Genomic DNA, 25,182 nt, shown 5'->3' with positions numbered 1-25,182 from the left:
GAGAAAGCGAATAAGCTTCCAGAAAACCACGCCACGGGTGGTGCCACAAAAACCTACGTTGCCGACACAGAGGGACGACGTGCATATCCGACATCAGACTTTTTTCTTTTTTCTTTTCCGGGAGTTGCCATGTGTGATTGTTGTCCCCCAAATGTGTTCCGAAACAGCCCTTAAGGTGGAGTCAGCGGCCATTCCCCGCTTTCAAAGTGACATTTTGTGTCGTTATTCGGCGTGACTAAGGGCCCTTTTGGTGACTAAGGGACCTTTTTCCGTAATCTCGCCTCTTTAGATGTGTTCTGACGTCCTGCGGATTTCTGTCTGCATCTTACGCAAGTTACCGTTCGGGCTCTCCACCTGTCAACCACCGCCACCGCCACCGCCTACCAAGGGCACGACATCTGTCAAAAATATACCTCTTTCTAAAGCTATCAAATTCATCAATTTTTTAAATACCTATGGCCTATTAGAAACCCCAAAACTCCATGTGAGACATATATATACGCGAGGTATGTTCTCGCAAAGCGTGGGCCTGGAAATGAGGCTTGTTCCCTATATGCGAGCGGCAAGTTTCCGTCGCCAAATATTGCTCGTATCTTCAGACAAAAAGCGGAAATACCCCCCCTTCCACGCAGTGACAGCTGCCGGGACCAGCGATAAGCTCTATAGCCCCCACCGTGTGGACATTTCCGCGCAGATGTGCCCTTGCCGTCGGCGCTAGCGACGGAAAACGTCTTCACATCCGCCTCACGTGACTGTGGGCTCTCCCCTCGTAGAATTAGTAAGTGGCTAGTGGCTCAATATTGTTAGATGAGGGGCGACAAGGAGCTCCGACCGTTGCCATGCTTGCGGCTATGGGTGACAACATTGACTTCGTGTGATATGCAGCGACGTCAAGTTGATCCGAAATAGTCACTGCACTGTCACCTACGTCACCACTTTGTACATCATGTGACTTGAGTCAAGTGACCGATGCACGTGACCAATAGTGCTCGTATGCCCTTTTCCCTCTCCCCTTCCTGAGTAGTAAGGGGTGTGTGAAGCTGCCGATTTAGACTTAGCATAAGGATCAAATGCACTCGGATATATTAAATAACATTGACATCTTCAAACCGTTGCGCAACATTTCATACAGTATATATGACCTGATGATTCAATTAACGCCACTGTGGAGAGTACATATATTCAGGTGACCACCCATACACAGCAAAGGGAGGAGTTAGCCAAGGATTTATTCGTCGTCAGAAATCGTATCCATTGCTTCAACTCTTTAAGCATTTCTACACCAGCATTCAACCCCATCTATACAACTTGAAATGCAATCAATTTTCACTAGGGATTGAGGCAATTCTATTAACCGAAACACGTTTATCACCCACTTTGTCTATTTATTAGTTTCCGGAGTTACAATTCCAATTTCGCTCGCCTCAGTCTTTTTTTCCTCTCGCCTCAGGCTTTTTTCTCTCGCTGGCGCGCGCCGCCGGCCTCTATACACACGTCGCGGCCTCAGCCTTTCGCCTGCTTCCCTCCCCTAAACCGAGTTCTAGGTATCCACCTTTGTCTCACCCCGCTCCCCACACCACCCCTACGGAATACCCTTTCCCACTTACTTGATTGTTGTAAATGATACGATATGCCCGGACTACTGCTATCGGCTCGCAACTTTTCCGTCTCGCGGTTGCGCTCCCGCTCGCCCTGATGGGACGTCGAGATACCGCCGCCTCGCCAGCGCTGAAACACGAGCCCATGACGAGCGAGGAGTATTGGACGAATTTGCTTGTATCAGCTGTCCTCGTCCTCATGGGCGGGGTTTTCGCCGGCCTCACTTTAGGCCTCATGGGCCAGGACGAAGTCTACCTCAAGGTGCTCGCTACCCTGGGCGACAAACAGGAGCGACGCGATCTGCGTAAGGTGCTCCGCCTCATTGGCCGCGGCAAGCACTGGGTGCTTGTGACGCTTTTGCTTTCCAACGTGATCACTAATGAAACCCTCCCCATTGTCCTTGACCGTGTCCTCGGCGGGGGCTGGCCCGCCGTGGTGGCGCTGACGGCGCTGATCGTCGTGTTTGGCGAGATTATCCCCCAGCTGATCTGTGTGCGCTATGGCTTACAAGTGGGTGCCTTCTGTGCCCCGTTTGTGCTTATGCTCATGTACGTGATGTACCCGATTGCCTACCCCTGTGCCCTTCTTTTAGACTATATCCTCGGTGAGGATCACGGTACCGTCTACAAGAAGCTGGGTCTTAAAACGCTTGTCACTCTCCATCGCACCATGGGTGTCGAACGGCTTAATCAGGACGAAGTCACCATCATCTCCGCCGTTTTGGACTTAAAGGAGAAACCAGTGCTGGAAATTATGACGCCGATGAACCGCGTGTTCACCATGAGCTCAGATACCGTGTTGGACCAGGCCACCGTCGAGGAAATCTTTAATGCCGGTTTTTCGCGAATCCCTATCCACTTGCCTAACGAACCGCTTAATTTTGTCGGTATGCTCCTAGTGAGGGTGCTCATTTCCTACGACCCCGAAGATGCGTTGCCAGTACTGCTGTTCCCCCTCGCTACGCTTCCGGAAACCGGTCTCACTACGCTGTGTCTTAATATCTTAAACTACTTCCAAGAGGGTAAGTCGCACATGATCGTGGTGTCGGAAAAGCCCGGCGAGCCCACCGGCGCCGTCGGTGTGTTAACGCTTGAAGATGTCATCGAAGAACTTATTGGCGAAGAGATTGTCGACGAACTGGACGTCTACATCGATATCAACCGCAACATCAAGCGCAAGCATCCCGGTCCGTTGCTGAAGCGCAACTTGTCGTCGTACTTACACATGTTGTACAAGACGCTGGCGGTTACCCTGAAGCGCAATTCCATCGACGGGGTGCTGTCGCCGCAGGCCACTCCTCAACCACCTCAGGATGGCATGTTTATGCCACGCAACTTAGCCGCTCACCCGTTGGACGTTAACAAGCTGTTTGTCACCATTAAGCGCCCTGGTGTGTTGCCGGGCCCTGCTGACGCCAAGCACGACCCTCAACACGATGTGTTTGTGCTGGAAGACGGCGCTCTCGAACAAGCGGCGGAAAACACGCTTCAGAACCATACTCCGGCCAACCATAACGGCAGCCGGACTCTGAACGAGTACTACTGTGGTCAGGACCACGCCAGTGGCAACGGCATCCCCATCACCGGTAGTTCCAACTACAACCAAGAACATACGGAGGCACGCCTGTATCGCACTGGTGGCATTGTTGAGCTGGTCGTGAACGTCGACGGTGTCCACAAGATCATCATCGAGAACGTGTCGGATAATGAACCCGAATTACCCCCCTCCGACGAGATCCCAGCGTCGCCCGAAGTGACCCGGCAAGCGAAGCGTAAACTGAAGAAGAAGCGGCTGAAGAAGAAGAAGCTGAAAGCGGCAAATGAAGAGGAAGTTCACGAATTGTTGAACGAGTCCGGAGACAATGGCGATAACTGATGCTGATTAGTAAGGAAGAAACTCTATACTGTTCCACGACCTATATAGTTAATTGCACATGCGATCGTTTATCATCCTCCTTTTTTTCTGGACTCCATGGCATACTCGTTGAGGCCAGGGTCATGGTCCATATCTGTCTGGAGCTGGAATTGCTGTTGGCGGTACTGCTCTCCGAGAGTTTGTATGCGACCGTATGACTCTTTCAACTCTTGTTCCACCAGAGCGATGTCGCCTTCCATCTGAGCGTCGGCGTCATCAGGGTCGAAGCGGTTCACCATCCCCGTATAGCTCAGTAAGCTACCAAAATAGACCTCCAGCGCCCGGATAAAGTGCTCGATAATCGCCAACACCCCTTCGATCTGTTGCGAGTAGGTGACCGCCGATATGGAGCCGAGATCGGAGTCCAGCAAAAGCTTGTTCGACAGAAGCTGGTCCAAGTAGTCCTGGTGACTGGCAATGATCTCGTCAATGGTAAGCTCGTTCATGTTGTGGCTGGCGTGATCAGGACGAGCAACTTGCAGCGAAGCGATGCCCACCAGTGCGAGGAAGTTGGGGTTCAACTGGTCAAGATCGGGCTGAGCGGTGTTCACCTTAGATTTAAAAAACTTGCCTGCCATTTGCTTGAATGCTGGTTCAATTAAGTCAAACAGAAGGTAATAAATAAGCCAGTCGATAAATTGTACCATTATGAGACGGATACATCCAACTACTCGTGCCGACTTAGGTAGCCATCGAGCCATAGCAAGGTTTTTGACACTGGCAATCTCACGATAAGCACTACCGTTGGCTTGGACAAAGTGTTGACCAAGCGCAAAGCCGGCCACTCGCACTCGTAAGAGAAACGTGCACATCAGACGGTAGCGAGGCATTTGTGATTGGAAAAGGAAGTTGATGCAAAGGTCGTCGATGCGGTAGTCGATGGAGAACACGTTGAGTCCAAGACCCTGAGGGGTATCTTCGGAAATGTATGCTTCAAGTCGGTTTTGGTAGCGGCTGTTCTTCACCCCCAGAATGCGGATCAGTTCCAGTAAAGCCTTGGCTAGCTGGTTAGTGGTAATTCGGCCCAAATCGTCGACCATATTGGGGCCCAGGACGATCATAGCATCAATAAAATCGCTCGCTTGGGTGAGGTAGAACCGCTTGAAGTTGGTGATGTGGGCAAACATATCATTTTCGCTGCCTTCGAGTAAAAGAGTGAGACCATGAAGCAAGTCACTATACTGTCGCAGCACAATCTCTGAAATCTCGTTGATGTCCATATCTTTAAGCCCTGAACCCTGTTGGTTGATGATGTAGTCGTAGTTTTGTCGGTACTCCGCCAACCACTGTAGCTGCTTGCACTTCTTGAGGAATACAAGCATCTTACCAATCTGGTATATTTTGGCTCCCACGGAAGCGGGGATAAATGCAGGTATCATTTTTGCGTTATAATGAACTATGTCATTGAAATCAGTGGCATCATCGTTAATTGTGATGAAGAACTCCTGCAGATCGTCGGTTAAATTACCGTCAAGAATCCAGTGATCTAGCACGTCATAGTAGGGGGAAACAATGCTATGAAATAAGTCCAGACACAACTCCTTGATGCGTCGGTCGCCAAACTTGGAGAGCTCATCCACCCGTGAGAGGAAGGTGTAACCGTTGACGTCAAGCAGGCCCACAAGTCCGTGTAGTAGCCGAAGAGCATAGATCTGCGACATCACGGGCCCGTAGACCCCGATGACGGTGGTGGGCGGCCCCTGAATGGCGGTGCCGGTTGCAAAGAGCTCATCGATAAATGTCAGATACTTGTTCAAGTAGTCTTCACTGGCCGACAAAAATGCTGTTTTGATTGGAGAATCCATTTGGCCCCGGTTCACAGTGCAATTAACTACTAACAGCTTGTACAACACTGCTGCCTCCACGATCAGCGCCAACATTCGCAGGTTCCCCACGGTAAACTTCTTCCGGAATGCCGCCAGGGCTTCTTCGTTGTTGAAGTATATGAGTCGGGTATCGTGGCCTAATAGCGTGTGCTGGAGCGTCTTGACATCCTCAGGCCCCATCGGAGTATAGTCAGGGTCATTGCTGCCATATTCGTCTTCCATCGAGCCAGCGGAGTCATACTGACCGTAGCTGCTACCGGGGTAGCCAAATGTTGATACTAGACGTTGCGGCAGTCGCGACCTCAGTATATATGGCGCCAGTGACGGCTGGCCAAGTAAAACTGAACGGGTCTTGTGAATCCTCAGGCCGCGGCGAGAGAGGGATTCCGCGTACAGCAGTGCCGGACGAATGCTGTTGGATGGCTGGTAAGACGTAGGTCGCAGTGGTTGCAGTGGCTGATGGGGTAAGGAGAGGATAAACACAAGGTACCGCGCCACCTGTTCCTCGGGCGAAAACGACAGCGCGTTACCGTGGCTGGCTTCGTCCCTCTTAAGCTCCACTAACTGGTGGATAAGCTTTTGAAGCCGTGTCCACTCCAGGCGCTTGCCCCGAGCGACGAGGCTCTGCTGGACCTCAGCCATCACCGTGGCGAGGTCGTAGAACTGCGACTGCTGGCTCAGCTCGAGCAAATACAGCAGCATGTCGGAGGCGACCAGCGCCGTGTAGGCATCGCCCAAGCTCAGCAGCACGAGCAGGTGGACGAGCCGCTGGACATACGCCGTCGTCAACTCCTGGGGGTTCATACAGGGTCTACGCGACTCGCGTCTCGAAAAACAATAAACACGTAGGGAAAAGAACTGAGTACAATGAAGGAATTGGTAGCTACGAGGATGGATTATGGAAATATTGGTAATTACATTGACGTGTGAAGAATGTTTATGATTATCGGTTTTGGTTTGGTCTTGGAACCAAAATTGCGATAGATGTTAAGGGTTAGCCCACACGGCTGAATGTAAAGTCTCAAGCATCACAAGCTTATATAATTAACTCCTTAAATTACTAGCGTTTGACATAGATTCAATGGTTTGTATTTAGTTCGTGTGCATTCATACTATCTAGTTGTCGTGTTCAGTTGTCGTTCTGGTTCTGCAAGATGCGGAGAATGAACAAGAACAAGTTGACCACGTCCAAGTACAATTGCATTGCCGACATGATCTCATCGTCCAAGTGGACCTTCTTCATGATCAGCTGGGTATCGACAATGACGTAGACAGCAAAGATCAATGCGCCGAGGCCAGCATACACCATCTCCACTGTCAGCAGCTGGCCGGGGAAGAACATCATCACGAGGCCAAACCCTAAGAGAGCCCACAACAGCATCCCCAAAACGCCTTGCCACTGAGTAAAGTCATACGTCAGCTGGAATGCGAAGAGAGTGAGTCCAACAAATATGACGAGGGTAAGCAACAACGCCTTCACCACCACGTCCAGCTCCACAAACAGACACATGAGACCAATTCCATACAGCTCACAAATGGTGAAGCCGGTCAACAAAAATAAATTAAGCGGGTACTGCTTAGCCTTGAACGCAGTAGCAATCAAAAACCCAAAAGTCCCCACAATGCTGACAATGTACAACCACATGTTGTTCATACACCATTTCTGGAGATCCGGGTTTGCTCTGATACCCCACCCTACGGCAACAGTCAACAAAATTTGCACGGTAAGCAAAGCGTACACTTTACGGATGAACATTTGGCGGACACTCAAGTCACACCCGGCCACGTTCACTGAGTACTTGAAGTCATCGTCCAAGGGGTCAGCGGAGGGACCGGTGCGGACCTCGTCTTCGTAACCAGGAGGGTTGGCAAGAGGAGTATAAGACATCGTCTTGTGGTATTTAGCTAGGAATGCTGTGGGAGGCAAATGGCACTATATACATCACTACTTAGAGCGGGCGCGGCGTTATCAGTGTGCAGGTGCCAGCATTCCCCATCCCAGTCTCGGCAACCACGGAGTGTGACCACACCCTCCAGAACATTCTATGAGTATGGGAGTAAAACAGTTTGTCTAGTAAAACCATAATAGTGTTTCTAAACCACGGAGCTCTTTCTATCAACAGAAAAATACCTGATTTACAGTAATTGTCATAATACTCGTGCTTGTCTTCAGTCGCACTGTAATGACCGAAACGGCGCCTTCGGGCCATACGTGCCTACACTTTCGTATATCCAATATCCTTTAAATTATCCTGCCTATGTTTAACTAGTTTGTCGGGCCTGCCCACGTTTAGAATTGCTCATCGAATCTCAACTCACCGAGAGGAGGACGCACCAACTTGATCGGTTCTCCTTCCAAGTGGCGCTTTCGCCCCGGGTTGCTTTCAGGGAGAGTCTGCACTGGCAGCATCCCCCAGTCACCCAAGTTCAGCCCCAGCATCGTGTCCAACGTCAGCCCCAGCCCCGCCGAAAGCGCCGGCGGCTTGTCCATCAGCGGCGGCAACGGCACCCGCGAGGGGATGTCGGTGGGCACCTTGTAGCCCATCGCCACCAGCTGGCGCACTTTCATCCCCACCGTGGAGAGCTGGGCGTGGATATCTTGGTCCTGCGTATATGATGGCGTCGATACCGCCTGTGAGGTTTGGGTGTGTTGGCGTTTGTACATTTTGGAAGGGGGGCAACAGTAATAGGTTTGGTGCGGGCAAGAGGCTTCCTCCCCTCTGTTACCGCGGAAAAATGATTGGCAGGGCTCGGCGTGCGCCTACCAAAATTACACAAACAATAAGTTTAACCCGTTTTGGAGGAGACGCTAGCCACGCTCGCTTGCAGGTTCCGAGACTTACTTGTAGCTAACCAACCTTAGTTGCAACCGTGTTGAGCTATCAACTTCACCATATTAGAATGAAACAGAGGCGGGCATGGTAAACTCGTACTAAAGTCATCACCACCGCATTAGCCTCAAGTCAAAGCGAAACAAAACCTGTACCATCACATTTGGCTGTAACTTATGATTGTATCGTACAAGTAGAACGTGTTTGCCAGTAGACTAACAGGCAGAAAACAATGGTGCTCGTGTCAGTACATTCCGGGGCCATGACGGTCACTGAGAAAGTGTCGGCCACGGGGTCTACGATGTCTAATCTACAACGTGCCTTGGACACGACGTTAACCCCCAGCACAAGGTTTTTTTGCCCGTTAGCGATTATTGGGTTGACGCGGTGCCTGAGCCCGCCGCTCTATCAGGACCTGGAGGTACCTGCAGGACGATCTCCCTCGATTAAGCGAAACCGGTGCCTAATCCAGCCACCATAACCCTTGGGCTCCCGATGCGACACGCTAGACAGCGCGTACCGCGTTTTCGTATCAAACTATAAATACACAACGTTCACCCCACTACTAGGTTTCTCCAGGAGGGGCTGTTGCCTGGGAAACTTCAGCTTTTCCTCTCTCCGATTTTCAACTCGCAGATTGCCTGCTTAGGACCCAGGCAATCTGTGAGGGCGAAGTCACCCTTCCTTGTTGGTACTCGTGGCCCGTCACCGCCCTCTCGGGGTTAGCTCGAAGCGGCGGAGGCATTTTGCCATGAGATGCGACGAGGGAGTTATGCGTAAGGCAGGCGCCAATCTCCAGAGGGCTCATGGTCTTCCAGTCGTGTGGTAGCGATTGGAGGCCTGAGTCCTCTTTCCTTCGCCGCCAAACATGGTAGCGCCAATTTCGATTATATATCTTTCGTTTTGTTTAGCTTTTAACTACACGTTTTCAATGAAATTTATTTGTAGCCGAAATTTCAAGTTGTTGTACGGCTGATTTAGGCATACTGTGAGAATATGCGATGAGAACGCATATTCACGCTTACTTGCATTTTATAGTAAATTGTCAATTCAGAATAAAAGAAATAGGTATGTGACTAACTAACCACCGAACTTGACGTCAAAGTTGTCGCTGAAACTGAAGCCTTGGTTGTTAACCAAGAATTTAGCCGACGATTCAGCCACAGCATAAGCGTTGTCCGAAGCGCAACCACAAGGCTTGTAGCCATCGGGGAAGTTGAAGTAGTGAGGCTGGTTGCTAGAGTCGTAAAGAACGGTGATGGTCTTGGAGAAGTGGAAGGACCAGTTCCAAGGGAAAAGACCGTTAATGGCAGCACCCCAGTCGAAGCTACCGCCAGCCAGGAAGTCGGCGACGGCGTTACCCTCGGGAGCAGGAGCAGGAGCAGCAGCAACGAGGGCGGCAGAGGCAAGGGCAACAATGGCAGTGAACTTCATAATTTGGTGAGGGAGTAGATGATGACAAAGAAGAGAATCGTTGGTGGATCCTGGCGTCAATTTATACCCCATAAATTCTCAAGCTCGAAGTTACCATAATTGGCTCTTGAAGTTTTGGTTCAACGAACAATGGAGTCTTAATTAGTAAAAGTACCGATCACCAGCAGCTCCAACCGACAATGGATTTAATTTCTCGCAACCATCAGAATTGACTGCCAATGATTATCGCATCCATTCTACGTAAATCTTTTAGTTCAATGAGCCTAACGTATTGAACAAGTATGAGACCTATTCCCAATGATAGCGTAGCCGAAGCTAACCGAAGGTCTTGGCGATCGGTCGATAACAGTCTTCGTTAGATTAAAGGTGCAAGGAGATTTGCGGGGATCGACGCGCGTCAATGTGAAAATGTCTGACAATAAAGTGCTTGAGTTGTTATATCGCTGCCCGATGTCTGCGTCCGTGACGTGCTGCTTACTGACACAAACAAAACAATTTCGACGTAAACCTACCACATTTTCGAGACCGCCAGATCGAACACAATGTACTTGTATGTGCCTTTTGAAGATGATCATACCGAAGTTCGTTAGTTCAAATTTTAGGTTCTTAATGGTGTCGGTCTTCATATTACAAGAATATGTGTCAATCTCGTTTACAAAGCATGTTTCATTTCCCGAAGCGGTATGGGGGCTGAGAAAGTCACAAGCCTCACCTAACCATATGGGATGGGGTTGGTGTCGATTGTTGCCCGACGCATGTCGTATTCAATTGTTCGGCCGAAGGGGTTACTTGACGATACTGACAATAAAGACATCATCAGGATTGCATACAAGTTTAAGGCGTTCAAGTGTATAACGAATGGTCTATGATGTGCGAATATCAAAATCGGTGGTGGTCGTGACTTCCTAGAAATAATCGCATATTGAACAGGCCGATTTTTTTATAAGGTATTTCTTGGTTATCTTAGATTTCAAAGACGTGCGTTCAATGCGATCGGGTCGATCCAAGCAGGTGTTATCGATCACAAAAGTGATGTTCCGCCGCAACCTGTATAGCGGCAGTAATCGTGGCCGCTGTTGACATAGCAAAGGGATATATTAAGCATGTGTTCTAGTTTCAGCACTTCTTCCCTGAGAGAGTAATCAGTTAATAATTTCCTTCTATGGAATATGATCTGATTGTTTCTCGATGAAACTAACCTAACTTTGATTCCAATTTGAGTCTGACCAATAAAACACTGGCGAGCAGAATAATGGCTTTTGTCAATTGTTTTGTACCGAAAACTCGCAGGGGTGGTAATATCAATAGCGTTAGTAATTCCTGAATCTGGGTTGGGCCACTCAACTATAGTCAATATGGGGTTCCTTGATTTTCGTTGAATTGACGAAACCTTCACTCACTGGCTAGCCGGAATTGATTAAAATGAATCAACCTTGCCACCCCAATCCTTCGATTTGGAGTTGCAAATTGACCACAATTCTACTATGTTCCCATGGAAGATCAAGTTTTACATACTTTTTTCCGTCTAAAATGACGATTTCGCACCGGTTGTTATTTTCAAGCCATAACGTATCATGCTCCACAAACTGGAAAAGGTAAAATTAGTCAAAATAGCGGATTTGGCGAGTTCAGCATACTACGCATGTCTCAGAAAACACATTTATCAAAATTTTCAGAAATCATCCGGTATGGTGTAATGGCTATCACGGTTCGCTTTCACCGAGCAAATCAGGGTTCGATTCCCTGTACCGGAGTTTCTTTTTGCAATCGTTAATCTAGAGACATTTTTGAATTAATTTTTTTTTTTTTTGGAAAAGCTTTCCCTATTCGTGGATGCAAGTTTTTCATTAACTATTCCATAGCCCGACTAACTAATAACGCTTTCATCATCATCGCTTCAGCCTCACCCAGCATGGTCGCCGCCACCAGGGCAACGCTCTCTTGTAATTGTTCGGTAGAGGACTCAGGTGTGCTCGTGACAAAGCAATCCGTCTCGCAATCGTAAGCAACACCTCTGAGTTGTACCACGCCGAGTACTTGGATCAAAAGCTCGCCAATCCTCGGGGCTCCTAAGAGCTCCTCCAATTGCTGGCGCGAGATTCGAGCCGTCATATTCATGATCAACACGAACATTTTAAGGATGATGGTGGAGTGGAAGTATTCAAAAGTGATGTTCACATAAGGGGCAATGATGGTGTGATACCACTGTTGAAATGACGCCAGCGCAAGTACGCCTGAAACTTGAGCAAGCTTTGCTTTGGCTAAAGGATCGAGGATTTTTTGGTATAACTGGGTGGAAGACAAAGTCTCAAAATGATCACTTTCGGCGTAGGTGAGTTGGTTGAACAGCATAGTAAGCACACAAAACACCATATAGATGTTGACCAAGTCCGGGTCAGTGATGGCATCGGCCAAATGAGTTTCAAACCCTTCAAGGAACTCAGGAATTTGTCCAAGTTTAGCTTTGACAAATAAGTTTAATACTTTGATTTGATTATAGTACGCCACTTCTTCGGGGAAGTCGATTAATGCCACCGAGTTCTTCAGATAGTAAAAGTTCACCTTGGTCAAGATCAGCTCAAGCACCCGGACATCGCCCAGGATGTCGTCTTGCCACAATACCTGGTATAACGTCACCAAGAACTTGAGGTAATTGTACTCCATATACGGTTGAGGACGCAGAGCATCCAACTGCTGGCGGAACTGGAAGGCGCTCAAATACAGCAGCAATGTCTGCAACGCCGGCTGGAGCTTTGCCTGGATGAATTGGACCTCGACAGCTTTGCGCATGTTGGCAAACGCCGTCGACGCCTGGGACGGCTGGTTGACGACCACTGCCTGCGATATCTCCACCTCGGCGTCGGAGACCGTCGCGTCCAGTTGCTTTTGGAGCGCTTCGGTGTCGATGCCGAGGCGGTGGGCGATATCGTGGTCGGTGATCACCGCGCCATAAGTGGTCATAATCGAGCGCAACGAGTCACAAAGCCACTTGATTCTCGGCGTCGGCGGCAGCAGCACATCGTCTAGCGACGATATGAGCGCCTTGAGCTCGGTGAGGTGCTGGTGACACGCCGCAAATGACATGGCGTGGGTCCAGTGAGCGAGTGGCGGCGATGGGACTCGAAACAATGCGAACCGCTAACAATATAGGGTAGCGATAAAGTCACACCAGAAGCAGTCTGACACGACCCTCAAGCATTAGAATGAAACTGTATTGGGGAAATAGTTTAAAATGTTTTGATAGTGAGCGATTGCGATTGTGTTTTTACCGAGCAGTTGTTATCAAAACCATCAATGGCCGCCTCAGCCACCCGTCACATGGTGTTTATCAGATATAAAACTAGAAAAACAATTGAAGTCAAACCAAGAAATACTATAATGTAAAAGCTGACGTTTTTCTTCAACGGTGTATGTTTCGTTGGAAAGTGTTATACAGCCTATGCTTATTAATCACATCGTCACTGTGGCATTTACCTGACAACCCGCACTCGGGTTTGCCTCAGTCAATTCCCGTTATCTCCGGCTAACCCAGCCCCTGAACTACAAACAGCACTTTTTGCCACCTCTACTATTGGCTCGAATGTTCAAAGTCAACAAATTTATATTTTACAAGCCCTCAACAAAGGTATCCGTTAAATTCCGTCGGGTTCCACCACTGACTCCGCGCCGCACCGAGTCGCACCCGAGCCGCACCTGATTCATCTCTCCCTCCCTTTTCCCCATCCGCCGCCGTCGACACGCCACCCGCTTTCACCCCATATCCTACTCCGCCATGGCCGTGATCGAAGTGGAAAACGAGACCCAGTTTCTGACACTCACCAAGGATAAGCCCGGCAAGCTCATCGCCGTGTACTTCCACACCGAGTGGGCGGCGCCGTGCAAGACGATGACCTCGGTGTACAACACTGTCGCCGAGTCCAAGGCCAGCGACCCCCAGTACGTGTTCCTTCTGGTGGACGCGGAGAAGCATACCGACATCGCTGAGCTCTTCGACGTCAATGCCGTCCCCTACTTCATCCTCATCCGCAATGCCACCATTTTGGCCGAGTTCCTGGGAGCCGACCCCAAGGAGTTGGTGAACGCCCTCAACCAATTTGCCGAGCCGCTGGCGGCGTCTTCCACCACCACTGGTGCTGCTGGCACCGCTGCTGCCCCCGCGCAGACCGCCGAAGAGCCCACTACGGCCGAACCCGAGCTGGAGGAAGCACTCAACGAACGGCTCAAGAAGTTGACTAACGCCGCTCCCATCATGTTGTTCATGAAGGGGTCGCCGTCGCTGCCGCAGTGTGGCTTCTCCCGTCAACTAGTGGCGATTTTGCGTGAACACCTGGTGAGATTCGGCTTCTTCGACATCTTGAAGGACGACCTGGTGAGACAGGGGCTCAAGAAGTTCAGCGACTGGCCCACCTTCCCTCAGTTGTACATCAACGGTGAGTTCCAAGGGGGTTTGGACATTATTAAGGAGAACGTTGAGGAGGATGAAGACTTCTTCGAACACGCTTTGCAAGGTTAAATTTGCATAGACTTAATCAACATCATAGTGATCATTTGTAGAGTGGTGTACATCTATGCTCCAATTGCACTGACGCTTCTTTAGTCGTAATTCTTGAAAGCTGTCACCAGTCTATTGTTAGTAATACCAATAAAGGTGAGAACGGATGACGTCTTTGTGCTACATGTATAATTCAAATACTCATATATTCATAAATCATAAAAATAGGTAGAAACTTGGGTGCATATTGGATATCAAAATCAATCATTGGAAAACCTTCAATTGAAGGCCAGTGCAACCGTCCCAGCCCTTGACAGTAAGGGAGAACAGGTTGGGACCACCAGGGCAAGCGTAGAACGATTGCTCGTTGTTGAAATACAAGTTGCCGTCCTTGACGCTGAAACCACCAGTGGCTTGTTGTTCGCCCCAAGGGTCAACGTTACCAACATCACCGTTGTTGCCAACAAACACCCCGCGGCCGTTTTGGTCAACCAAAGTGCCATCATCCTTCAAGATGAGAGTCAAGTCACGGCCAGCAGAGCCACCGACCAGGAACACGTGAGGGTGGGCGTCGTCCTTCTTGATCGGTTGGTTTTGGAAATCGGTACCCGAGTGGATGGCGACGAGGCCAAACCCGTCCTTTTGTTCGAACGCGGGCGGGTTTTGGTCCTCTTTTTGTTGTTGTTGTTGTTGTTGGTTGTCGTTGTTGTCTTGCTTGTCACCTTCATCGTCCTTGTTTTCTGAAGCGACATCGTGAACGTCAAGGGCACGGATGGAGAGACCGGTACCACCTTCGCATTGGTCGGCAACGTTGTCAGACCAGTGCAAGAAGTACTTCTCGCCATCAGTAGGGCAGGCTTCGAACCCATGAGCGCTGTAAGACAAGTGGTCACCGTCAACCGACCACCCGGGCTTGCCTTCGTCAGCAACTTCAACGTCGCCGTTGTCGCCGATGACAATGAACTTCTTGGTGGCGTCGTCTTGGAGGGTGCCATCCTCCAAAAGGCGGAAGTTCTCAATCTTGTCGCCATCCTTGTCGTTCACGTGAACAGCGTCGCCGGCAATGTCGAGGCTGCCGTATTGGAACTTAGACCCCGAGCGAATGATGATAGCACCAAATAACTTGTCGGCGGCCACCACGGAGGCGATAGCGGAGAGAGCAGCAATGGAAAGTCTCATATTTGGTAAACGTGATTTGATTGAAGAGAAAACAAATTGGTCGGAAGGACTGGCGTATTTATAGTTGATTCATTTGCTGCTGGGCCGGATGGTTGCAAATTTTATTAGCTGCAGTTTGAGAGTGGTGCCGCGGGGAACCTCGGGCTCCTCACCTGCACATCAAATATGTTGCATCAAGGAACGATCAAGTTTTTGCGAGCTCGTTTTCGAAACGAGCCAGCCATTAATGAGGAATGCTTGTGAGGCGGGGACCTGAGTTACCGAGATGAATTAGGAGTAAGCAATTAATGACACCCTCAACTAACCACGGCTCAAGGCCAATGCCTGAGGTTACAACTTGTTCATTAGGAATTTGGCCTGGTTGGGGCCGCGTGGTTGCTGCAGGTAATATCAGCAGGTTGACGACAACTAGCGTCGATTTACCATCAAAATATACGGCTTCCGTGCTAAAATTAGCCCATCCCCATCTTTCCGGTCATGTTATACCCGACTGCAAATGCGAAGTTGTCAGGTCACGGATTTTCTGCAAGCCTGTGACCTCGCAGGTGCCATTGTTATAGCCACGAGGTGATAATTTGCGTTCAATAGTACCAGTCTCGGGGTTTGACTATGGTCGACATTGGTACTGGTATCATTGATCAATCATGATACTTCGATCACGGAAGAAGCTAAAGTAAAATGCTGAGTTATACCAGTTATAGGTAATGCAGGGGGGTTCAGCATGTTCCTTTTGCCGTCGTCGGTGTTTGTGTCCTCATGTACGAATAATGGTCAACAGTGTACCGGTCCCCCTCGAGAACTTCCACTTGCCTAGGGTTGTCAACTGACCATAACGCACCTCATGGCTCCATGCGTCACAACCGAGGCATTAAAGTGGTGGCTTTGATGGGGGATAAGGCCTTTTGATGCAGCGGTGTTCGTAATTATCAGCTCAACGACGTCATTATGCGGCAAGTGATATCGCCGCAAAAATGGTAAACTCTGGTTACATATCGCTATGAAAACCTAATGTCAACCAGCATTTACTCGCGATAACCCCAAAGTAATTAAGGACTAGTATCAAATTGTTCAAGTTTATTCCAAGCTTCCTCAAGAAGAGTGCGTGACGTCATATACAAGCGGTGCCGACTTGGCGCATTTTCGAGAAAGTACTCGAATATGCGTGCGGATGACAGCAATAGGGGGAGAGGAGAAACATGAAGCGTTGTTGTGTGATTATGCAGTTTATTGTTGGGGCCCAGTGAGTTTTGTGTCCGGCGTGGCCAACTTCTAAAGTTAGGAATTGACGAGCATCCCTGAGTCCCCGAGCTAGTATAGTCATCTCCTTGACAACCTAAATTCTCATTGACAACCATCCCTCCTCACTAAACTGAAGGTGTCTCTATCCGCATCTTGACCAATTGAGGCTTTTAAGCCTACAAAGAGCCCCAAACGGCTTATTGGTGTCTACATAGCCGACTGGCTTTCGCGGTTAGGATGGGCGACCACATCATGTTACCGATTTTGAGAACCTTGCAGCTGCGATGTCTAACATGGCAGAGAACGATGTGATTGAATAAGATGCAGGATGAAAAGTTTGAAATGGTACTGTTGTCAGGACCAACTCGTATTCCCAGATCAAAGATCAGAACGAAATGACAAATGCAGCTATTGTAAGATGTTCAGGAACTTCCACGTTCATGCGAGTAGTCTTCGAACATTTGATGCGCTATTGTTCAAAGATGAGACTATGCCTATTTTTGGACATACAATAATAAACATGACAGAATTTTCACATACACCTACAAACAAACAATGCAGCCAATTAACTCGAGTCTTATTAGAGATCAACTAACGCTTTATGAGTAAAGTAGCGTAATCATACCTTGACTCAATTATCGTCGTCAGACTAGCACTATGTACCTCAAATATTCAACTTGCATCATCAAACCTTTTGAACACGATAGGAGATGGGATTTTCATGTAGCAAAAATAAACCTAGTTGAACTTTACATAGATCAATCAGTATACAAAATCGAAAACATTTCGTCCGCACCTTGTTTGGCTAAACAATCAGCATAGATATTACCGCTAACATTCAGATGGCTTGGTACTTTCGTGAATTGAACCGGACCCCACCATTTGTCATTATAGATTTGATTAATTGAGTCCAATTGGCGTGACATTGGTACAATCAAGTCCATGTCTTTGATACGTCCTCCCGACAATTTGCGCCAGCCATTGACCTTCCAATATTCTCGCAAAAACGTCATGCTGAGAAGGGACTGGAGCGAATCAGAGTGGATGTTAATTGGCCCCTCAGACGTTCCGTCTTTTAAGAGTTTTGCTTCGTTGTCCAACGCACACTTGATTGCGAGGAGTTCAGCTCGATGGCTTTTGCAGTCATCATTACAATCAACTTCGATGAGAGTCTTGCTCACATTACGAGGATCAGCCTTTCCATAATACACCCCGATACCACCAGCAATAAAATCCAGCAGGCCGTATCTTCCGCACGCACCATCTGCGTAGACGTTAACCCTTGGGGTTAGCTCATTTAGATGGCTAGAGTTGATCGACATCTGTAATGTGCCATTCGTGAGAACACGTTTTCCTGTAATCAAGAAAGTAACAGCAGCCAGTTTTGTTGGGAAACCTTGAGAAATTGCTCCTGAGTAACCCCAAACTTGATCAATATAGGTACTCCAATTAGTGTAGATTCCAGGAGAGCGACCGATAACGACGGCATAATAGCAATAAGCTAACATCTGATTTACCAAATGAATGATTCAAATCGAAAGCATTTATAGCTTATCCGTTATTACTTCCTGGTATCTTTAGTTGTGTGGACAAAAGGGGCGAAAGATAAGGCCATTGTCGACTTAAATGACAGCGATCTCATACTTTGAAACTCTAGTTCAAAAACTTTCAAGCGCTTTCATGGTAGTTACTGTGTTTGGGCTCCATGCATTGATGAGGGGAGGGGTTGTGATGAAAAACGCGCACCGAGACCAGCCGCGTTCTAGCACTTCAACACTCCCATAATGCCTATAGTTAAAAGTCAGGAATAGAGTTTGGAAAAGGGGGTTCTTATCACCCCTGTTTTCATTAATTGGTCCCAAAGAAAAAGAAACACAACGACTGTCTCGGCAATTCGTGTAAAAGTGCCAATATTTCAAAGAACCTACTATATTAGACTCAATTAGTCAAACTCGTAGTAACTCTATTGAGAACAAATCGATGAGTTGTATGTTCAATTTCAGTGATTTCAACACCACTTTGATGATTGGTTGCCCAGTAATCGCTCTCATCGTCCACCATTGCTGATACGACATTAATATTTGATCTTGATCTAGAACTATCGATGCCATGATGCCATTCAATTGGACTTCGGTGAGTGCTCGAAACGACTTCACCCCCTCTATCTTTTCAGGGTCTATTGTCTATCCATTATTCATGCTATCTAATCACCTTGACGATGCGGTCAAACAACGTCTCCAACTCCACCGCCAGGTGGAAGAGCGGCTGGATCAAGTTGAGGTCGACTGGCTTCGGTGCCGCCGCCTCGCCACCAACCTCAATCGCCTCCACCGTGCTGGTGCCAATGCGGCTATCGGCAGCACGCCTCTGGCTCATGATGTCGGCAGTAATTTGGGCGTCGAGCAACTTCTGCTTCATGGCGTCAGCCATCGATACCCGCACACCATTGTCGCTGTCTTCCACTGTAAGCGTACCGAGACGCAGTTCAAAGTCGACAAACACGAACTGGTGCGTGGTGGGGTCGTATCTGACGGCAGCAACGCCGCTATAGAGCTGGTGGGTCGCCACCGGCTGGGTTTGGGAAGGGTCAATCACCACAAGCTTCAGTCTCACTTCAAACGGCGATTCATTGTAGTAGTTCACCGCTAAGCACACGACTTGGCGCTCGGGATCCACCGCCATGATCAGCGCCGCGCCGGCAGTAGTGTCGACAGCAGCACCGTAGGAGTCAACGGCACCAGTAACCATGTTGAACAGCAGGACTCTCGTCTTCAGCAACACCACCAAGTGGGTGCCGACAAACTGGACGGCGCGGATCGGCAGCCCTGTGAGCAGAGGCACGCAGAACTCTGAGGGAGGGATCTCCTGGAAGGTGTGGGCGTTGAACGTGGCCACCGTCAGCTCCACCAGGCGTACAATCACCAGCCCGTCGTCCAGCCACGCACACGACACCGCCAGTGCCACCGCGCCCAGCGGGTGCGTTTTGCGCATCGTCCACGCCGTCTGCTGGCCTCTTAACGCGTTCAGGGTGACGTCGACGGGACTACGAGGACGCCACACCCGCAAACCACCTTTGTTGTCGGCAGTTAAGAACGCTTGGCCGTTTTGGTAGGCTTTAGGAGCAGCGACAATCGCCACCACGGGGTTGGCACCATGGGGAGCCATGATCTTGGTCGTGAGTTCCCAGTGGCCCAAGCTGGGGTCTTTGCTCAGCGAGGTGTCGACAAACTTCCAGAATTTGAGTGCGTACTGCTTGTCGTGCTTCAGCAACAACTGGTCGACGTCCAGAGTCTCCACTTGGTCGAAAGTGCACATCCACTCGCCATCAACAGTAAATTTGAGCTGAGTGATTTCTGGTTCCACCAAGTCCTGTTCCAGTCTCACCTTACCCGTAGAGATCACCAGAGTAGCGTTTTGCACCGCCACTTGTTCCTGGCGGACGAGGTCAAATGTCTGGAATGACAGACCCGTAGGGACGAAAACGTGACCCAGCTTGGGGTTGATTTCCGTTTGGGTCGAGTAGTCGTGTAAAAGCTTAGTGGGGCGGTATTCGCCGCGCTTAGCAAGCTTTTTGCGGGCTTTAGCCACATTGCTGGGGTCAGAGTGGAACTGGGGCCGAATCAGCGTCACCGCGAGTCTCAGCACCAAGTCCACCGCCAGAATCACCACCACTTCAGCGTGGTGAGGGCCGTGGTCAAGTAAAAGTTGGTAGACGACGTTATTAGGGTCGTCAATGCCAATGGCGTCAATAGCACCATTGAGACGAGGCAAGAACTGAGTCTTGTCCAGATCCAAGTGCCAGAACACCAACACTTTTTCTTTACCACCTGAAAGCAAGTAGCGACCATCGGGAGTAAAAGCAACTGCTGATACCGCTTCGACGTGCCATTTGAGCAATTTTTGCGGCACGGGAGTCTCGAGACCACCGTACACCACCTGGATCGGCCCCAGCTCCGACCCAAGCGCCACCACTTGGTCGTTCGAGATCGCCATCAGCGTGATCGGCAGCTTATAAGGGAATTTGAGGTGTTCAGGAGTTGCCTGGGGCGCATCCATATGGTAGATCACTACCTCGTGGTTATTAGTGAGGAAAGCGACCTTGGTGCGGTCAGTCAGCACCGCGTGGAGAAGCACCCCTTCTTCCGTCCAAACGGTCTCAGCCTTAGCTTCTGGAGCGAGCTTCACCACCGTACGGGTGGTAGCGTTCTTGTTGCTACCACATACTGCGTAGTAGATGTCTTCAGCGTCGGGGACGGCACCGATGATGTTGAGGATGGGCAGCGGCGGTTTAAGTTCAAACCGCCGGACAACTTGGCGAACTCTGTCTTTCCAGTCGATCACAGCCACTTTCCCGTGGTCTAAGAACAAGTAGACGTGTTGCAGGTCCATGAGGGCGTCGCATACTTGGCGGCAGTCGAAGTCGATCGTCTTGATACACTGGCGGGTCTGGAGGAAGTAGATGCGGAGCAGTCGTTCCATCACCACTGCCAGGTAGCGGGCGTCGGGAGAGATCACCAGCGCCCCGCGTTGGGAGTACGGCATCTCGTGGGGCCCGCCGGCCGACGCCATGGCCAATTTCCACTGGGTCATCCTGGTGTGCGATGAGGTGGGTGCGGCTCGCTAAGTGAGAACACCAAAGGAGAGGCTGATGAGAGGGAAAAGTCAATGATGAGAGGAAAAATCAATATGGATATGGGAATTCTAACAATTAGAGAAGACAAAGAGTACGGTTCAGAGGTGGATGTCGGTAGTCAAATGAGCTTGATAACATTTGAACATTGTAATAAAAACTAACATTTGTTCCCATAATGTCACCAGTTATTGCTAACCCCGTGAATTTTCCACGAATACCGACGACAAATGACAATAGATAGAGTAGAGACTGTTATTCTGATTTCAACTGTCAATCATCATATCACATATTACCCCCAGGGTGGCGATGTTTGTTTCCCTGCGTGCATTATTCAGCACTCTTTATCGCTGGTGCGAAGTCGCGCCAGAGAACATCCCATCGCAGCCACCAGATGATTATCCCCATCAGATGCTTCTCGTGCGGTAAGGTCGTCGGGGACAAGTGGGAGACGTACCTTGAGTACCTCCAGGACGAACACATCACCGAAGGGGACGCGTTGGACAAGCTCAAGTTGAAGCGCTACTGCTGCCGGCGGATGGTGTTGACTCACGTCGACTTGATCGAAAAGTTTTTGCGGTACAACCCGTTGGAAAAGAAGGAAATTAACTAGGCTCAGTATACAATAAACGGTCATAATGGATTTTTTGGAGGGGTGAAACTTGCTTCCTGAGCCTGAGGGTTCCAGTAACAGGCACCAATGTAGCGGCTGACACTGATATATAGGCACACGCTTCACCAAGGTGAAACCTCGAGATATATTATATAATTAGTGAAATATCAATTCATTTATCACCCTGAAACACTCATATCGTTAATCTGACCTTTAATTTGTCTCAGCCATATTTCGTCGCCGGCTCACCACTGTTGACCTCACTTTGCGCGGCGCACCCACACCTCACTCACCATGGCTCCCGACACGGCGGTGGCGGAAAAGGAGATCATCGAGGAACTCCAGCTCAAGGAGAAGCTCACCAACGAGGAGTACAAGATATGGAAGAAGCTGGTGCCGTTGCTCTACGACACCATCCGCTCGGTGCTGCTTGACTACCCGTCGCTCATTGTCCAGTGGCTCGGCGACTACTCCTACTCAGATAACAAAAACCTGGTCAAACTACGCTACTTATATGGTACTAACACCCTGGAAAAAGGGGCTAATTACCTTAAGTTGGGCGAGGTGGCGTTGCCGCTGACACTAGCGCCCGACTTTGCCACCGTGTGCCCCAACGCCGACCTGGTGCCCATCCCGCTCTCCCAGCTCGACGTCGAGCTGCCTTTTTCCACTGTCAACCGGTGGAAAGTGCCGCGGGAGCTTAACCGGTTACGGGTACTGCCGGACGAAGCCCGTGCGGTGGCTATTGACGGCGAAGGTATTGTCCACTTATTCGACTTGGGCAACTACGACCAGCTCACGTTCCGCTACCATAAACTTGAAGGACAAGCGGTGGAGTGGGTCGACTCGGAACTGTTCTTGACGGGGGCACTGGATTTCCACATTGCCCTTTGGGACGTGGCGAAGCCGCTGACCCCTATCCAATTATTCAAGAGCCACGACGGGCCCATCAACGACTTGTCGCTGCTGAGAGTCCACCCGCTGTTGTTTGCCTCGGTGCTGGACGATTACACCACGCAATGGCATGATATCCGCGACAAGAGCTCTACCGCCAACCCTGCCATCAAAGTGACGAATCCCCAAGTGCAGATGGCGGTAGCAGTCCATCCCGAGCTTGCTACCGTATATGCCACCGCGGGCAGAGACAACGTGGTGCTGCTTTTCGACTTGCGCAACCCCAACCAGGCCTTCCGCGAGCTCCACGGCCACACCGACACCGTGATCGGGGTGCGCTGGGACACCCACAACGACCCGATGCAGCTTTTGCTGTGGGCGTTGGACAAGCGGGTGATCACGTGGGACTTGGAGCGGCTCGACACTGAGTTCGTTTACCCTACCGATGAGCAGCAGCAGCTGCTGAAGCGCGGCAAGCAATCCGCCACTAAGGCGGACCCCTGTCTCAAATTTATCCACGCCGGCCACACCAATCGGGTCAACGATGTCGGCATTCACCCCAAGGTGAAGGGGATCTATGCTCTGGTAGGAGAGGACAATTTATTGGAGGTGTGGAAGCCGAAAACGTTGATCGAACGCAGCCACGACGAGGAATAGAGGGTATGAAAAATATGTATGATTAAATGTAATTCCCAAGTGTATTTGTGGCGAGTGTCTGTGCAATGACCTCATCATCACTTTTACCTGCCACCCTTAATCAGATTTAGGGTCTCGCCTCAGGGTGAAAAAGCGGGGACCAGCTGCGACCACTTTGCCAAATTTAGGTCAGGGGCGGGCTGAGGTATTGCTTTATGACAATTCGGTTGCCCCTAATCAGCTGTTCCTTCTACAATCGATAGACATTTCACAGGAGGTTTGGCAAGCGTAACCCCGTGTCTGAGGTCAGGGTGCGGTACGCTACCACAGATACGGATTGTGGCGCCCGACATTAACGGGTTTTGTGGCTGGTTTTAGCTTCTGGAGTTGTTGGGGTTGCTTCCGGACTTACGAGATCATCGTGGGATTATGCCCACCCCAGGAGGGGGGAGCGATCACAGAGCTCGGAGCACGGAGTTGGAGAAAGCAACGCCGCGGTCACTCGGCACCACAGTTCAAGGGATCGTGAAAACATCGCAAACAATGATAGGGGCTAGATCAGTTATACTGGCTACGATTGGCTTACGTGGCAATTTCCTCAACTGAAGGCCGCGATGTCAAAGGTCTCAAGTCACAGCCTGTGTGCCGTGGAGGGGTGGTATTTCACGCTGAGTGAGGAGTGCACACTCGCACAGAGGCGGGACCAAATCGCCAATTAAAGTTGCACCCCTACTCTCAGTTACGTCACTGGCGAGCCCTTTCCCCCCCATTGAGGAAAAAAAGAGAAAAAAAAAGAGTTTGAAGAAATATCGGCCCAGAGGCCTCGGCACTAACTTCATTTGCCACTACCGAACCACCACCTTCAAGTCATGAGTTAGGTAGTACAGTTAGGTGTATAGCGGTGGCGATGACGACGACAATAGCGTTTCCCTGGCGATATTGGTCGCGCCTCCACCTTCCCCTCCTATTAGTCCCCCTGCGCTGAAATGTCGACTCCATCTACCCCGCAGCGGCCAGTCACTGACGATCAAGGCGGCGCGCTGACGCGCAGTCCCCATGGCGACGATGTCAACAGGTGTCTGTAGATACTCTACTGTGGCTACCGGTCTCACTACACGTTTTGTACCACTCCCCGCTGCCTAGTCTCCGTATCCCCACATCGGCACTGTTACGCCCCTGCACCCCCTGCCTCGATGGACCTGAGCCCCCTCCTCGACCACAAAAAGTAAAACCCGCATGAACTATATAGTCTACCCTTCCGCCCCCATCTCGACCGCCTTTAGCTCGACATGGTTAGGTTCGCCTCGTCCCGTGAAGTGTCGCCCGTCCCCTGTCCTCGCCGTCCCGGTCCCACCTTCCTTTCCACGGGAATCTTTGTCGCTACCGCCCACCAACGGGGCACGTTTGGCTACGGGGTGTACATCGAGGACCTGCCGTGCATTCCCAACCAAGGCCAGCGGGTGCTGGACGTCGCCGGCGTCCCCTGCGGCTCCCACCAAGTATACGCCCTGCTCTTAGGCATCGACAGCGCCCTCGACTACATGATGTCGGCGCGGTGCCGCTACACTATCTACGTCGACAACCAGGACGTGCTCGACACCTTGCGCCGCCACTGGCACCAGCCCAACCACAGCACCCGGGTCGACGTCGTGCTCAACGACATCGCCGACAAGATCGCCAAGATCGAGCGCAAGGGCACCTATCGCGACGCGGGCGTCGAGATTAAGCAGGCGCTGGCGAAGCTGCTGGCACTCCTGCTCGCACATACTAAGGCGCTGCGGTCGTTGGAAAGGCGGCCACCGATAGCCACAAAAACCCCCGTGTCGTGGACGGAGAGCTGGGGTGTGCGTCGACCCATGGCTCGTCTTGGTTAAGGCGGGCGGTTGTTTCAGCAC

General features: G+C 50.3%; 13 protein-coding genes across 13 annotated transcripts; 5 read left to right on the top strand and 8 right to left on the bottom strand. All coding sequences in view use genetic code 12, as the record gives it.

The window, feature by feature from the left end:
• Nucleotides 1-1,620: 1,620 nt before the first annotated feature.
• On the top strand, nucleotides 1,621-3,474 carry DIURU_000602 (uncharacterized protein; the record flags this gene model as incomplete). Its single annotated transcript, XM_034158869.1, has 1 exon — nucleotides 1,621-3,474. The coding sequence occupies one exon, from the start codon at nucleotides 1,621-1,623 to the stop codon at nucleotides 3,472-3,474; it is 1,854 nt and encodes a 617-aa protein (XP_034014591.1).
• A 71-nt stretch (nucleotides 3,475-3,545) lies between these two features.
• SPC98 (Spc98p) lies at nucleotides 3,546-6,143 on the bottom strand (the record flags this gene model as incomplete). Its single annotated transcript, XM_034158868.1, has 1 exon — nucleotides 3,546-6,143. The coding sequence occupies one exon, from the start codon at nucleotides 6,141-6,143 to the stop codon at nucleotides 3,546-3,548; it is 2,598 nt and encodes an 865-aa protein (XP_034014590.1).
• Nucleotides 6,144-6,468: 325 nt separating this feature from the next.
• Nucleotides 6,469-7,227, bottom strand: DIURU_000600 (uncharacterized protein; the record flags this gene model as incomplete). The annotated part of the gene is made up of 1 exon (XM_034158867.1): nucleotides 6,469-7,227. The coding sequence occupies one exon, from the start codon at nucleotides 7,225-7,227 to the stop codon at nucleotides 6,469-6,471; it is 759 nt and encodes a 252-aa protein (XP_034014589.1).
• Nucleotides 7,228-7,629: 402 nt separating this feature from the next.
• Nucleotides 7,630-8,004, bottom strand: DIURU_000599 (uncharacterized protein; the record flags this gene model as incomplete). Its single annotated transcript, XM_034158864.1, has 1 exon — nucleotides 7,630-8,004. The coding sequence occupies one exon, from the start codon at nucleotides 8,002-8,004 to the stop codon at nucleotides 7,630-7,632; it is 375 nt and encodes a 124-aa protein (XP_034014588.1).
• Nucleotides 8,005-9,250: 1,246 nt separating this feature from the next.
• Nucleotides 9,251-9,604, bottom strand: DIURU_000598 (uncharacterized protein; the record flags this gene model as incomplete). Its single annotated transcript, XM_034158863.1, has 1 exon — nucleotides 9,251-9,604. The coding sequence occupies one exon, from the start codon at nucleotides 9,602-9,604 to the stop codon at nucleotides 9,251-9,253; it is 354 nt and encodes a 117-aa protein (XP_034014587.1).
• Nucleotides 9,605-11,455: 1,851 nt separating this feature from the next.
• On the bottom strand, nucleotides 11,456-12,688 carry DIURU_000597 (uncharacterized protein; the record flags this gene model as incomplete). Its single annotated transcript, XM_034158862.1, has 1 exon — nucleotides 11,456-12,688. The coding sequence occupies one exon, from the start codon at nucleotides 12,686-12,688 to the stop codon at nucleotides 11,456-11,458; it is 1,233 nt and encodes a 410-aa protein (XP_034014586.1).
• Nucleotides 12,689-13,376: 688 nt separating this feature from the next.
• GRX3 (monothiol glutaredoxin) lies at nucleotides 13,377-14,117 on the top strand (the record flags this gene model as incomplete). The annotated part of the gene is made up of 1 exon (XM_034158861.1): nucleotides 13,377-14,117. The coding sequence occupies one exon, from the start codon at nucleotides 13,377-13,379 to the stop codon at nucleotides 14,115-14,117; it is 741 nt and encodes a 246-aa protein (XP_034014585.1).
• A 243-nt stretch (nucleotides 14,118-14,360) lies between these two features.
• Nucleotides 14,361-15,275, bottom strand: DIURU_000595 (uncharacterized protein; the record flags this gene model as incomplete). Its single annotated transcript, XM_034158860.1, has 1 exon — nucleotides 14,361-15,275. One exon carries the CDS (start codon nucleotides 15,273-15,275, stop codon nucleotides 14,361-14,363), a length of 915 nt encoding a protein of 304 aa, XP_034014584.1.
• A 1,997-nt stretch (nucleotides 15,276-17,272) lies between these two features.
• On the bottom strand, nucleotides 17,273-18,022 carry DIURU_000594 (ribonuclease H family protein; the record flags this gene model as incomplete). The annotated part of the gene is made up of 1 exon (XM_034158859.1): nucleotides 17,273-18,022. The coding sequence occupies one exon, from the start codon at nucleotides 18,020-18,022 to the stop codon at nucleotides 17,273-17,275; it is 750 nt and encodes a 249-aa protein (XP_034014583.1).
• Nucleotides 18,023-18,713: 691 nt separating this feature from the next.
• On the bottom strand, nucleotides 18,714-21,104 carry NAN1 (Nan1p; the record flags this gene model as incomplete). The annotated part of the gene is made up of 1 exon (XM_034158858.1): nucleotides 18,714-21,104. One exon carries the CDS (start codon nucleotides 21,102-21,104, stop codon nucleotides 18,714-18,716), a length of 2,391 nt encoding a protein of 796 aa, XP_034014582.1.
• Nucleotides 21,105-21,538: 434 nt separating this feature from the next.
• DIURU_000592 (DNA-directed RNA polymerase core subunit) lies at nucleotides 21,539-21,757 on the top strand (the record flags this gene model as incomplete). The annotated part of the gene is made up of 1 exon (XM_034158857.1): nucleotides 21,539-21,757. One exon carries the CDS (start codon nucleotides 21,539-21,541, stop codon nucleotides 21,755-21,757), a length of 219 nt encoding a protein of 72 aa, XP_034014581.1.
• A 294-nt stretch (nucleotides 21,758-22,051) lies between these two features.
• UME1 (Ume1p) lies at nucleotides 22,052-23,308 on the top strand (the record flags this gene model as incomplete). The annotated part of the gene is made up of 1 exon (XM_034158856.1): nucleotides 22,052-23,308. One exon carries the CDS (start codon nucleotides 22,052-22,054, stop codon nucleotides 23,306-23,308), a length of 1,257 nt encoding a protein of 418 aa, XP_034014580.1.
• Nucleotides 23,309-24,576: 1,268 nt separating this feature from the next.
• Nucleotides 24,577-25,161, top strand: DIURU_000590 (uncharacterized protein; the record flags this gene model as incomplete). The annotated part of the gene is made up of 1 exon (XM_034158855.1): nucleotides 24,577-25,161. The coding sequence occupies one exon, from the start codon at nucleotides 24,577-24,579 to the stop codon at nucleotides 25,159-25,161; it is 585 nt and encodes a 194-aa protein (XP_034014579.1).
• Nucleotides 25,162-25,182: the final 21 nt, after the last annotated feature.

Source organism: Diutina rugosa (genome assembly GCF_008704595.1).
Source record: "Diutina rugosa strain CBS 613 chromosome Unknown scaffold26_size169552, whole genome shotgun sequence".
Taxonomy (NCBI): domain Eukaryota; kingdom Fungi; phylum Ascomycota; class Pichiomycetes; order Serinales; family Debaryomycetaceae; genus Diutina; species Diutina rugosa.
This window is presented reverse-complemented; position numbering and strand designations above follow the sequence as displayed.